General features: G+C 42.1%; 1 protein-coding gene across 38 annotated transcripts in view; it reads left to right on the top strand.

The window, feature by feature from the left end:
* The window catches only part of DST (dystonin), a 299,923-nt gene that overhangs the window by 207,273 nt on the left and 78,731 nt on the right, over positions 1–13,919 (top strand). For all 38 annotated transcript variants that reach the window (XM_060272496.1, XM_060272494.1, XM_060272495.1 and 35 more), the window contains 5 exons: positions 114–349; positions 675–804; positions 1,856–2,055; positions 3,601–4,096; positions 5,135–6,609. In XM_060272496.1, coding sequence (XP_060128479.1) covers positions 114–349; positions 675–804; positions 1,856–2,055; positions 3,601–4,096; positions 5,135–6,609 — 2,537 coding nt within the window. The remainder of the gene's footprint in view (positions 1–113; positions 350–674; positions 805–1,855; positions 2,056–3,600; positions 4,097–5,134; positions 6,610–13,919) is intronic.

Below are 13,919 nucleotides of genomic sequence, written 5' to 3'. Positions count from 1 at the left end.
GGTTATTATTTCATGGAAGGATTAAAAACTTTTAATGTATAATATTTGCATCCTTTCTTGCTGTCATGACTAGTAAAAAAAATAAAATAATGTATGTCCCACCTCTCTTGCAGAAGTGACCACTGTCCAACACAACATGTCAACTGTAAGCCATAGTTATGATGATTTGGGAGCAGTACTGAAGGAAAAAAGATCAGAACTGGAATCCACTCTTTCAAATATGCAAAACATTCAAAGAGAATCAAATTCAATGATGGAATGGTTACAGAATATGGACACTGCTGCAGCCAAATGGGAAGCAACTCTTATTGATAGTGAGGCTGTTAAAGAGCAAGTCGATCAACACAAGGTAGTTTCTGTCTCCTCCCCTGTTCAAAACTATCAATTAAGCTTAATTAAATTTTAAAGTGAGCTTCCTGTTCATATTAATGGACAGGGTCTGTTTAATAATGTATGTAACACTACAACCATATATTAGCACTTTGTACTGATGCCTTATGGAAATACCATAAAAATGTCTTATCAGGCATAGGACCAGAAGTCAGATTGCATACCTGTGATAAAATGTATCAGAGCTGCCTAAACAGATTAAGAGACCATCTCAATGAAGCACCACTTCTGCCAAACACTTTGGTTTTATGTATTCTCAAGCCTAACATGTTCATTCTTCATAGCTATTTGAAACAGAATTGAAACAGAATGAGAATAAAGTGCAAGAACTGAAGGACAGAGTGACAGAGCTATTGGAGAAGAACCCAGACTCTCCTGAGGCACCGAAATGGAAACAGATGTTGGATAAAATAGGTATGGCAGGTTTTATTTTGCAGTGTAGGGAAGGGGAGAGGGACAATGATCTAACACAGGCATCCCCAAACTTCGGCCCTCCAGATGTTTTGGCCTACAACTCCCATGATCCCTAGCTAAGAGGACCAGTAGTCAGAGATGATGGGAATTGTAGTCCAAAACATCTGGAGAGCCAAAGTTTGGGGATGCCTGATCTAACATTTGCCAAAACAAACCACAGATTGAATGTCTGTGAGCTTTGGAGAGAAGGGTTGAACCTCATCGGCATGACATACTAGAAACCTCTTCTGGACATGCTTTTGTTCTTACATGACTACTGGCTTATGAGGTTTGGTCTATCCCAGTGTTTCTCAACCTTGGTTCTCCAGCTGTTGTTGGACTACAACTCCCATCATCCCTGACCACCGGTCCTGCTAGCTAGGGATGATGGGAGTTGTAGTCCAACACCAGCTGGAGACATAAGGTTGAGAAACACTGGTCTATCCTATCAGATCTTATATTTTAAAAGGCATTGGCCACAGCCGCATGTCAGGATAAAACAGCTCATGGGAACTGTAAACTATCATCCATGGCTTAACGTTGCGTCCAACCCATGGATCTTGGTTTGCTTAACTCAAACAAACCACAATTCGGAAGTCAAGCATAAACCTTGGCTTTTCATTGTGGTTTGTTTGGACTGAAACAAACGCACCATCCCTGGTTCTTATAAAATACTATGCCAGGGCTTGTGGTTCGTTCCTCCCACTTGCAAAATCAGAATCCCCAGCTTGGCATTTGAAAAAAAGTCCCACTATTTGTTTGCCAAAGCTTGTTCTTGGTTTCTTGATTGTGGCCTGTATGAGCAAAACAAACCAAGATCCCTTGGTTGGATGTAAAGCTAAGCCCAGGGATCATGGTTTGTTGCTCCCCCTTGTTCTAGTAGAGAAGTACAGCGGGAACCATCTGCATGTCCACAGTAAACCACTGTCATTGTTTATTTGTTGGACTATTTAATATGAAATTATTCCAATTATGCAATTTTACAAAATATTCCATTCATTTTTTCCCACAGATTCCAAATGGAGGGAACTCAGCCAGGTAACATCTGACAGACAGAAAAAACTGGAAGAGTCATCAAATTACTTGACCCAGTTCCAGGCAACTGAGGCTCAGTTAAAACAGTGGCTGGTGGAAAAAGAATTAATGGTCAGTGTGCTTGGACCACTGTCAATTGACCCAAATATGTTGAACACGCAGAAGCAGCAAGTTCAGGTGAGCATTTGGTCCCATTGCATATTTGCATACAAATTTGTATTTGTAGAAAGATGCTTGTGCTTCCTGGATTGAAAACACTGATATTGTGGTCCCATCACCAATGTGGTTTATCCTTTTTTTGGTGGAGTGTAGTTCTGAAAACAAATATGAAGACACCAGACAACAATCTGTTTTCTAAAAAATGGAACTATGGTTAATAATGACAAATAAGGGCTTCTATGTGGTGAGATGAGTGCAGCTAGAGATTAAAGTTTTCAGCAGGGGGAAATGAATGGCAGTGCCTTTCTTTTATGACCCTGTGCATATATAAGCAAGTGAACTGTGAATTATAAAATATTCCACACTCACGGCCAGTATAGATATTGGAAAGGAAATACAGTCATACCTCGGGTTAAGTACGCTTCAGGTTGAGTACTTTCAGGTTAAGTATTCCGCGGACCCGGAAGTAAACGGATTAATCCACTTTCCATTACTTTCAATGGGAAAGTTCGCTTCAGGTTAAGTACGGACTTCCGGAACCAATTAAGTACTGTACTTAACCTGAGGTACCACTGTATGGGGCCTCACTGTCATCTTTCCCTCCTAATGATGTTGCTTGGTATGTGATGACACTTGGAAGTGCTGTAGGAGGTGCTTAATCTTTTGCCCACTCACTGATTCTTCCCTCCAAATACTCCACGTAAGTGTATAATTTCCCCCTTCAGCACACACATACTGGCTTCCAAAATCAGGAGTGAGCTCTGACTGGGGGGGGTGGGGGAAACAACCTGGATTTGTTTGCTTTTTGCAGGAGAGAATGAGGACATGTGGGAGAGTTTGAGCACCCCTAACCACCACTCCTCCCCACCAAGTTCCCACCCCTACCCACTTCCTATTATTTTGACAGGCATGGGACTGGAAGCACACATTTGGTGGTATTCTGCTCTTAGAACTGTCTTCTAAGAAGTTTTCTTCTGCTTTTAGAAGTCAACCAGGAAAACTAAAGACTTAGACATAGTAAACCCTTGGAGCAGTGGGCTGTAGGGGCTTGTTTGGCCCTCAACATTCATGGTTCCATAAATTGCAGTGAAACGAACATGTGCACTTTAACTGAGAAGTATTGTTTGAGGTCATGTCCGATGAGATAAAACCATGGTATTTGATCTGTGATCTGTGGTGACTGCTTCATCCACATGCGTCAATGCTCTGATTGATTCATTTAACATGTGTCTCAAAACAGGAGACTAGGTCATGCAGATCAGGTGTTTTCCAAGGTGCCTCTTTATCCTTAGTGATAGTATATTCATGGTGGAGTTGACACAGGGTTTCCCACATCATGGGTTGCAGTACTGGATCAGCAGGTTGTCTGAACCAGACGTAAGGGATAAATATGAATATATTAACCTACCTTAAAGTGATACTGGCAGAATGCCTTTTATTTTTACAACCAAGAGCTATTTCATGTACTCATCAGCCTAGGATGCTACACTAGGTAAATGGCTACTAACAGTTTGTGATATCTGTGTTTCCTTACACTTTCCTGAAATTACTTTCTCTCATCAGATTCTGCTCAATGAGTTTGACACTCGAAAACCCCAATATGAGCAGCTGAATTCAGCAGGACAAGGGATAATGAAGAGGCCAGGTGAACACCCACCTTCTCACGAAATGGTGAAGCAGCAACTGGCCGCTGTGGCGCAGAAATGGGATGGCTTAACAGGACAGCTGAGTGACCGATGCAACCGAATCGACCAAGCCATTCTCAAAAGCACAGAATATCAAAGCTGCCTGAAAAGCCTTTCTGAGAAGCTTAGTGTCTTGGATGATAAATTCAACAGCAGCCTGGCTATAAGTACAGACCCTGATTCTGTAAAACGGCAACTGGAAGTGGCCAGAGAAGTGAAAGAAGAAATTGAACGGGAAACGCCAAAGAGAAAAGCTGCTCAAGCTCTCTGCGAGGAATTGTCCGCACTGGTAGCAGAAGATTACTTGAAAGCTGAACTAGCTAGGCAATTGGATGGCATCTTAAAACCCTTTCATGATATGGAACAAAAAGCAGGTTTGTTAACAAATGAGATGAGATGATATTGAGGGCCTAGATTCTATGAAAGGGTGGGTGAGAATAGCTGCATATTTCTAGACTATGCCAGTTATTTGAATCTTTTAAGATATCAAATGACATGTGATTGACAGTAGATGGTATATGTGTTTACCAGTGAGTGATTCACGCATTCTAAATTAATGCTTCTGTGTGAAATTTATGTAGGGAAAATACATGCATTTCTCCAACCTTTGTGTATTTGTCTTGGCCATGCCACAGTTTCAGAAAGGCTTAGGGTTCATCCACACTTCTATATGCCCTGCTGCTTTCCCCTGGAGAAATTGGCGGTTTCGTGCTGAATCAGAACAAAGGCCAAAACCTGATTGCCATTTGTTCCGTTTAGCACTAAAGGGTGGGTTTTCCAGGGGAAAGTGATAGGGCAAAGCTGCTTGGACCCATGCTTTCCTGGCATGGAAACTGAACTAGCTAGGCAAGCGGAAAACTGCTCGGACCCGTGCTTTCTAGGCACAGGACAAATATGGATGAGCCCTTACTTTGGTGTGTGTGTGTGTGTTTCAGACTCAACAAGGGAGTCCCAACAGGAGTCCTGTAAAGTTGTAACAGGACTGGCAGTGATCTTTTCGAAGCATTTTATCTCAATGACTGTTGAGGGATTACTGCAAGCTTTACTGTTCATAGTGCATGTCGTTTATGTTTGTGATGTTTATACTGGTACTAGTGATCATACTATCCTGGTTACCTGATTAGTTCTCCACCCTCAAAATCCCTTGTTGTCAAGGGATAGTTATTATTATGAAGGGGTTATTATTTTAGGCTGCAATACTATTATTTTCCAAGCTGGTGGTCTTCAATAAACACTTCAGCTAACAAGCTCCAATGAAGAATAATGTTTAATAAAACATCTAAAATTGCAATAGGGTGCATTTTCCTATAACACAATGTTTCTCCTTGATTGAAATAACATCAACCAAAATCCTAGTTATAAGCCACTCAAAGACACAGATTTTAAGAACTTTTTTTTTTGGTCTTCTGCAGGCAATCACATCGAGCAACTTCAGTCAACTTACGTTAGTTCTAATCAGTTCCAGCAAATGTCTAAGGACTTTCAGGCCTGGTTGGACAAGAAGAAGGAAGAACAGAATCAGCCTTGTCCCATCTCTACCAAGCTGGAGTCTCTGTGGACATTAATTGATGGTCAGAAAGAGTTCAAGGCTGCCTTGTCTGACCAGACTGGTTCTTATGAGAAACTCATCGCAGAAGGTGAAAGTCTACTCCAGAAGACTCAGGGAGCGGAGAAGGCTGAGCTGCAGGCCCAACTGAACTTGCTCAGAGGTAACTGGGATGAAATGAACAAGCAAGTTAAAGAAAGGCAAGATAAATTAAATGATTGTTTGGAAAAAGCCCTTAGATACAGAGAGCATGTAGAAAACCTACAACCCTGGATAGCGAAATGCCAAAGCAATATCTCTCAAATAGAAATGAGCATAGATCCTGTTCGGCTAGAGAATTCCATCGCTCAGGTGAAGACCTGGCAGAAGGACCTAGACAAACACCAAGGGTTGGTGGAGCTATTAAGTAATGCAGCTGAGACATTACTCAGTGCCTGTCAGACAGACAAAGACATTATTGAAGAGGAGAAGACACTGCTGATCCAGAACATGGATATAGTCACAGAGCAACTGCATGCTAAGAGAGATGGCCTGGAAAAGATGTCTCAGAGACTGAAAGAGTTTCAAGAGTCATCAAAGGATGTTGAAGAGCAGCTGAAGAATGCCAGAGAACAGCTGGAAACACACGATTCTCTCAAACCCCAGACTTACAGTAACAAACACTTGACGATTATGCAGACGCAGCAGAAGACACTCCAGACCGTGAAGGCTCAAGTGGACCTGACAAAAAAGCTTGCCCAAGAACTGGTGGCAGATGCTTCAGATTCATCAGGTGTCTCTGACCTCTTGTTGCAGGCAGAAACATTAGAAGAAGAATTCAGCACCATCAGTCAGCAGGTTGATGATAAATGTTCATTCCTGGAGACTAAACTCCAGGGAATTGGCCATTTCCAAAACAGCATCCGAGAGATGTTTTCTCAGTTTGCAGAGTTCGACGATGAATTGGACAGCATGGATTCTGTGGGTAGGGATCTTGTCACACTGCAGTCACAGCGAAAGGATATAAAAACTTTCCTGAAAAAGTTGGAGGAACTCATAACCAGTAATGAAAATGCAAATAATACCTGCAAAATGATGCTAGCAAATGAAGCTGAAGCGTCTCCAGATCTTGCAGGTATAAAAAGGGACTTGGAGGCTTTAAATAAGCAGTGCAACAAGTTGCTAGATAGAGCAAAAGCCAGAGATGAACAGATTGAAGGGATTATTAGCCGCGTTGAAGAGTTCTACAGTAAACTAAAGGGGTTTTCTAAACTGCTCGGGGAAGTTGAAGAGCATGAAGAGTCCCAGGGTTCTGTTGGAATGGAAATTGAGATGATAAATCAGCAGCTGAACGTATTTAAGGTAAGAAGGACCTTTCTGATTTTTAAGAATTCTGTATTGTAAAATGAAAACTAACTGAGTGAGCTGCTCAGTAGTCTAGACCCCCAAGGAAAAGTAATTGGGTTGGCCCTCCTTTTTCAGCTTATAGATCATGTGTAAGCTTCTTAAGAATTGTGTTTGAAGTCATTTTTCATGTTTCCCAACAGAGGGTGCTTTTTGCCTATTTTAAGACGAGTGAGATCTAACATAACATATATTCCACCCAATGCATTCCTGTCTTGGGATATAAAGTTTTATTAATAAGCAAGTTTTGTTTGTTTGTTTATGAATTCAAATGCTTCCTCTAATTTCAACGGATAAACATAATTGCTGCAAAATAGTTACATCATAACATTTTTATTTGCCTTGTAATGAACGAGACTTGAGTTGTCCAACAGGAAGCGATATCACATGCTCCTTCGGTTTGGGGGTCCTTGGAATTTACAAGTAATTTGAGGGTTGTGGTTTGAAGTTGTATGAAGTGTTCTCAGCTCAGTGTTCTCATGAAGCAATTTAGAAACTGAGAAGATGGTCTTCTCTTTGGTCAAAAGTTATTAGAGAAGCATTCTTAAGTTGTTTTAAAACAGAATGTCCAGCATTTTGCTTTGAAGATCTCCAGCAAAGCTGAGCTTCTTGAGTTTTCCTCTCCTCTCAGTGGTAATTTAAAAATAGGCTTAAATCATGGTTCCATTCAAGCACACAGAAGGGTTGTCAACTGCAGCTTTTGTTATTCTAGAGCAAGGTTTTCTTGGATCTCCAGCTATTGTTAAACTACAGTTCCTATGATCCCTGACCACCAATCCTGCTAGCTATAGATGATGTGAATTGTAGTCCAACAACAGCTAGAGACCCAAGTTTAGGAAACAATACCCTAGAGCTTAACTGACGCAGTTCAATTTACTCAAAAAGTTGGGATTCTTTAAGAATCTTTACATTTCCTTTGCTTCCCATTGTTACTATACTGCCCAGCTGAGGAGGCTCAGCGCTTCTGTGGCGGGATAACCTTCTCATGAACAGATTGCTGAATGATGGGATAGAATGAGGGCAGAAGCAGCCCTGAACTTTCCCCACCTCCGCAGCCATTCAGAATATAGCCATAATCTTTCCCTGAGAGCAAGACAAAGCACAATGAACACAGCCTCAAGCATCCCACGCCCCAGAGGCATTGCGCAGGCATGCAGGAAGAAATAGATCCTGCTCTGAGTAGTGTGTTCATATCAAACAACAATTCCAAATAAAAGACAATGGGGAGAAGAACTGAAGAAGCTGCAGTTCAACTGACAGCTGGTGCTTATATATGTATTAGCAGCAGATATTTATTTCATTTACTACGTGCACCATATGAAGAGCCAGCCCTCCTGTGACAGAGTGAAGGTGAGGTCAAGCAGAGTCCTGGGCGAGGTCCAAGAAGGCTGAGATTAGCATTCATTCCAGGGGGTTGTCCCAAGAGTCATGACCTGGGATCATGCCAGGCATTGTGCAGCTAAGAGGTTCTATCCACACCTGGTTCCCAGGATCAAGAAAAGTACTGATCAGTCAGTCAGGACAAAACAAAGAAGTGTGGAGGTGAGCTAAGGCAAAGGCAACAGGCCACTGGCTGTGCAGTTCTGCTGAAGCATAGTTCTGGTTTATGTCTTGTAACCCCCGGCCCTCATCCAAGAAAGCTGTCTGGCAGAATTTATTTTAATACTGTATCCAGTGTGCCCAAGATAAACCCAGTGGCTGAAAGCAAAATAAGCTACCTTGCCTTGGGCACTAGGTGTTAACTTCCATTCCATAATGAACTTTTATCTCCTAAGATGGCACAGAAGGGAAGCACAGCACTAGGTCCTCTTGCCTGCTAAACACCAGAATCAGTAGAATAAAGGCATATAAAGGCCTGAGCAAATGAAACATTCTTTACCTGGCATACAAAAAAATAACAGAACGAGCCCTTCTGAGCCAAAGATAGGGCTCCCCTGATGAAAAAGCCCTGTTTCAGGTTACCAGACAATAGGACCTGAAGAGATATAACAGTGGGCAGTGGAAGCAACCACTTTTTAAGGTACACTTGCTTCCAAGATGGGTTTTTTAAACTTGAAAGTCATAAAAAGTACTTAAAGGATTGATTTTTTTCCTATGTATTTCCTTCAGTGACCAAGCAACGTCAGAGGTCTTGCTTTGCATCTCCCCAATAGCAGATATGCAGTGGGTAAGAACAATGAACCAAGGCAATATAAGTTACGGCACCAGTACTCTGGACTGCCCTCCCCATGAAAGCATGCCTGGCCCCACCTTTGTGTACATTTCACAAGCTCTTTAAGAGCTCTTTTGCAAATCCTTTGACTGAGGGTAGCTGATGGCTGTTAGCAGATCTTTCTACTACTGTGATGATAGTGGTTGTGCTACTACCATTTGTTTTTCTGCATTGTTTTACTGGCTTTTCTTTTTTAAAAAGAAAAGTGACAGGCTTTCCTTGCCATATAACAAGGCAAGGTATCCCCCAGATAAATATGGGATGAACAGACGTTTGAGAATTTCCTCTGCCTTTCTCCACCACATCCTTGAAGGGGATCAGTGATATCCCTGAGGAGCTGTAGTCTATGAAATGTACTGGCCTGTTCAGGCTTTCTTTTTGTACTTTGCAGTAAGAATTGGAACAATTCTGTTACCCCTTTGGGTAAAGTTTGTAATTATTACTTCATTTTATAATGTATATGAAACAGTTAGAACAAGAGACAAAAAATAAAAGATGAAAAACAAAACTATAAAATACGAACGTAGAATGAGTTAAAATAACAAAGTAAAAACTTTCAACTTTACCGGATCATCTATAGTTGCAGATTTGCCAGGCTTGTGACAAAGGTTGTCTTGAAAATTATGGTGCCGCTGTATATGTCATAAAGCAGTGCCAAATCATATCAAAAGTGTAAGATTTTGGGCTGTTTTCTTATGAGTTGCAATTACTATTCAGGCTGTCAAGATCATATATAGGCATCATCATTTGTGTGCCAATATCCAGTTCCCATGATGTGAGGGACAGAAGCTATAGACAGCCCCCTCCCATCTTAAACATGAGCTCTTCGCCCAGTGCAAGTGGGAGTGGGGAGGGGGATGTTTCGAGCGGGGAATCAGGAAGCAGAAGCCAGGGATCAGGCAGGGTAGCCGAGCCACGGCGCCGCTTGGGAAAGGAAGGGGAAAGCAGGGAAACCGCAGGACGAAGACCGATCCCAGCGACCCCGGAATTGCGTAAGAAGCGCCGGGGGCGGAGATTTAGTATCCCCAGGCTACTTTGCTGGAGAAAGACGCGGGAATCTCCATTCGGATGTTCTGCACCGGACTGACAACATGTACTGACAACATGTATATAGCACTGCTTAAGCACTGTAAATAGACTGCACTAATAAAAGGATAAAAATGCAGAGCTGTGAGGAGTCGTTACTCTAGAGTAGCCACCACCACCACTGTGACACATATCTTTTTAAGGGGTGTCATAGATCCATAAGTTACGTTGAGCAATGTAGAGTTTTAGAAACTAATCCTTTCTCTCCTCTACCCATTGTGATTAATAATGTTTCAGATGGTGTTAAGGGTCTTAGAGCTTGTGTTTTTACATGTTCTTTTAAAAATAAAACTATGAATTTAATTAAAATAAATCCAGTTTATGTTACGTTAAGCCTTCTTTCTCTCTGACAGTTTTCACAATTTTGTCTTAATGCCGCAAGTAAACGCTGCACTTTTTTTGGTTTAAACTGCAACGAGCTCTTTCTATGTCCGATTGTGTTTTGGGAACTTCTGACTTGGAGAACTGGTGTTTCAATACATGTGTGTGTATTGGAGTATGTTTATTTATTACATTGTATATCCCACCTTGCCTCCAAAGAGATCAAGGCAGCATAAAGTTTCCCCCCTCTCCATACGTATTACCCTCACAACAGTCCTGTAGGCTAGGCTGAGAATTGGTGACTAGCCCAAGGTCACCCAGTGAGCTTCATGACCAAGTGGGGATTTGAAGCTTGGTCTCCCATGTCCTAGCATGACTCTCTCTCTCTCTCTCTCTCTCTCTCTCTCTGTCTATCTATCTATCTATCTATCTATCTATCTATCTATCTATCATCTATCTATCTATCTGTCTATCATCTATCTATGAAACCACTTAACATGTTCATTCCATGTACCAGTGCATTTTATCTAGAACATCTTTTATCTAGAACATCTTTGGGTTGTGTTCACTTAGTCATGCTTAGAGTAAACCCACTATAAACCAACAGGACTTAAATAATTTCTAAAGCCCTGTTGATTTCAATGGATCCACTCTGAGCATGGCTAAGTCTGGATCCAATTTGCTTGGCAGAATGTGTTCATCACATGCAACAATGCATTTTGGCAACAGTTGCACACGGAGCTTCACAAATCTCTGTTGTTGGAATACAAAGATTAGTCTATTTCTTTGTCTTTAGCATCCGATTCAGGTTATGTGAGGGCAACTTGAATGGGTTTAATAGCACACTTCTGAAGATCCTTTCGGAAAGACCTCTATTTCTTGAAGATATGCACCTATGTTTGCAAGAAGAAGAAAAATAGAGCTTTGTATTATTATTCTATGAACCATTCTATGAATGGTTACAATTGGGGGGGGGGAACCCAATGGCTAAAATGTTTTGATTTGAAAGATAGTTAACTTGATCTTTTAATCTACTCCTTGACGATACCTGATGGGTGCTTATTTTTATATGTTGTGTGTTTTAGATTCTCTTTTCTCTCTCTGATTATTTTTGGGGGTTATTGGGTTGTTCTTGTTTATATTTTGATTATATATTTTGCGTTTTTATATTGTGATTTTATCCTGTGAACCGCCCTGAGACCTGTGGGTATAGGGCAGTATATTAATTAATTTATTAATTTATTATTTTTATTGTTCCTGATAAATCCGTATTATCTATTTTTATTTATTTAAATGAGTTTTAAACCACGTTTCATTTACAAATAGGAATATGAAAAGTGGTTCACATTATCCACTTTATCCAGTAATAAGTCAACAGTCAACCGCAAAATTGCAGATTTTTCTTACAGTATATGCCTTTTGAGATGATGGTGTGGGCTTCTTCCAGACAGTGACCTGTTTTTCATGCCACACTAAGTGCAAGTGTGCAGCTCCTGGAGAGGAGATAATGGTCATCTTGCTGTTTTTCTGCTGCACCAGACTGAGCTAAGCCATGGTTTGACTTAGCCTGTCATCTTAACGTGGGCTTGTGGCATGTGTCTCTCCAGCATAATCATGATCTGTAACCAAGGTGTTTCCTGTGGGCAACCCCCATTTGAGGCAGAGACCTAGCTTTTGGGTTTCCGTTCCTTGTTTTAGCAGTAGGCTACGTTGAGGGGTTGAGGGTATGTGTATTGCTATTGTCCATAAATGCACCATCTCTTTCACTGGCAAATCTCTTGATCCTCCTGGGGCAGGCTATCAGAGGGTTGGCACCTGGTGCTTGGCCAAAGAAGCAGACTAGGGATGCTGCTGGTCTATCAACTGCCCTGTTGCCCAGCAGCATGCCTGATCAAGCTGGTCAAGGTAGTCTCTGGACTACTTCAGTATCCATTAGAGGCTACCACTGTATTGGCTGAGCTCAAGACTTAAGGCAGGCATCCCCAAACTATGGCCCTCCAGATGTTTTGGCCTACAACTCCCATGATCCCTAGCTAACAGGACCAGTGGTCGGGGGAGATGGGAATTGTAGTCCAAACCATCTGGAGGGCTGAAGTTTGGGGATGCCTGACTTAAGGCCTTCATTACAACCATGCAGCTCTCTCAAATGGTCATTGGTCCAACACATCATTTAGGAGACACCCTTGATGTAGTCTTTGCCCCAAATGACATGAGGGATGGACTGAGGTTGAGTGTGGAGGAGGTGCACTGCTTTGTCATGGTCCGATCATTACCTGGTATAGTTTAGAATGGTAGCAGCAATTTCCCAACTGGGAGCTGCCGTTAGAAGTTTTGCGGTCAGTATGCTGGTGTCACTCAGCCATAACATCTGAATTAGGAGCAATTGTGCATGCCTTGGAACATTGCCTGGACCCAGTTTTAGCTTATTGTTGTTTTTACTTGTTTTGAATGTTTTAAGTACTTGTTTTTAGTGATTTTTTTTTTACTGTTATTGTTACTGGTTCATTCTTTTTGTAAACCACTTCATGGGTGTAGACAGGGGGGGGCAGGGGGGGGCAGCTGCCCCCCCTAGAAGCAAAAAATTATTGTATTTTACAGACCATAACCAATACTTTGCCCCTCCAAAAACTGAAGTGGAAAGGGCTTTGCTTTAGCAAGAGCAGCTCTCCACTTGCTGGGGGCGGGAACACAGCTGTAACAAAAACACATCAAATAAATAAAGCAAAGCAGTTAAGACAATGGAGCAGAATATCCCTTCAGGCAAGGTCCACCCTATTCACCCTATTGTTATTCAGTGGGAGTTGTTAATGGGCATTCAGGGATCGCATTAACAGTTCTATTGGCGATTTAATGAGGGTGCAGAGGATTCAATTTGACTTAAGGTGGCCCTGCAAGGCTAAAAGGAAGTGAATAAGAAGGGGGGGCTGTAGCTTTGATAGACACAGTGATGTTTATAAAAAGCATTGGTGTTCCAGTCTGCCCCTCCTCCTGCATCTGTATACTGTAAATCAGGGGTGGCCACCTCCCAAGAGACTCTGATCTACTCACAGAGTTAAAAACTGGGAGTGATCTACCCCCTTTTGGGGGGTTCAGGGCAAAGCTGTTGAGTTTTTTTAAGGAAGGGAAGCCCTGTTTTGGGGGGTTTAGGTCAAACTTGTTGAGCTTCTTTTAGGAGGGAGGGAGGCCCATTTTTGTTTAGGGCTTCGGGTCATAGTTCAGCTTTTTTTAGGGAGGAGAAAAAATTTGGGTGAGCTTTTTTTAGGGGTGCCAGTGATCTAGCAGTGATCTACCACAGACATCCAGTGATCTACTGGTAGATCACAATCTACCTGTTGGACGTGCCTGCTGTAAATCAAGCAGAGAGAAAGCTGCTTACAAGGCTCCTGTACAGGTGTACCGGTATCTTCCTCTTGCTGCAGAGTTCTAGCATCACAGCGTCACCCAGAGGCACCCACAAATGTGAGTTATCCCTCTCTCTATTTCTTCCTTCCTTTCCTCCCTCTTCCATCCTCAATAAAATACTGGGGGGGGGCAGATAAGCCCCACATAGAAAGCCCATCAACATGGGGGGGGAGGACTCTTTAAAATACAGTATTTACCAGTAATTTCTTTTTTTGGGGGGGGAGGCACCTAGGCCTCTAGGAGTTGG

This window comes from Zootoca vivipara, chromosome 3 (genome assembly GCF_963506605.1).
Source record: "Zootoca vivipara chromosome 3, rZooViv1.1, whole genome shotgun sequence".
NCBI classification, from domain to species: domain Eukaryota; kingdom Metazoa; phylum Chordata; class Lepidosauria; order Squamata; family Lacertidae; genus Zootoca; species Zootoca vivipara.
The sequence above is the reverse complement of the archived record's forward strand: the minus strand, read 5'-3'. Positions and strand labels throughout refer to the sequence as shown.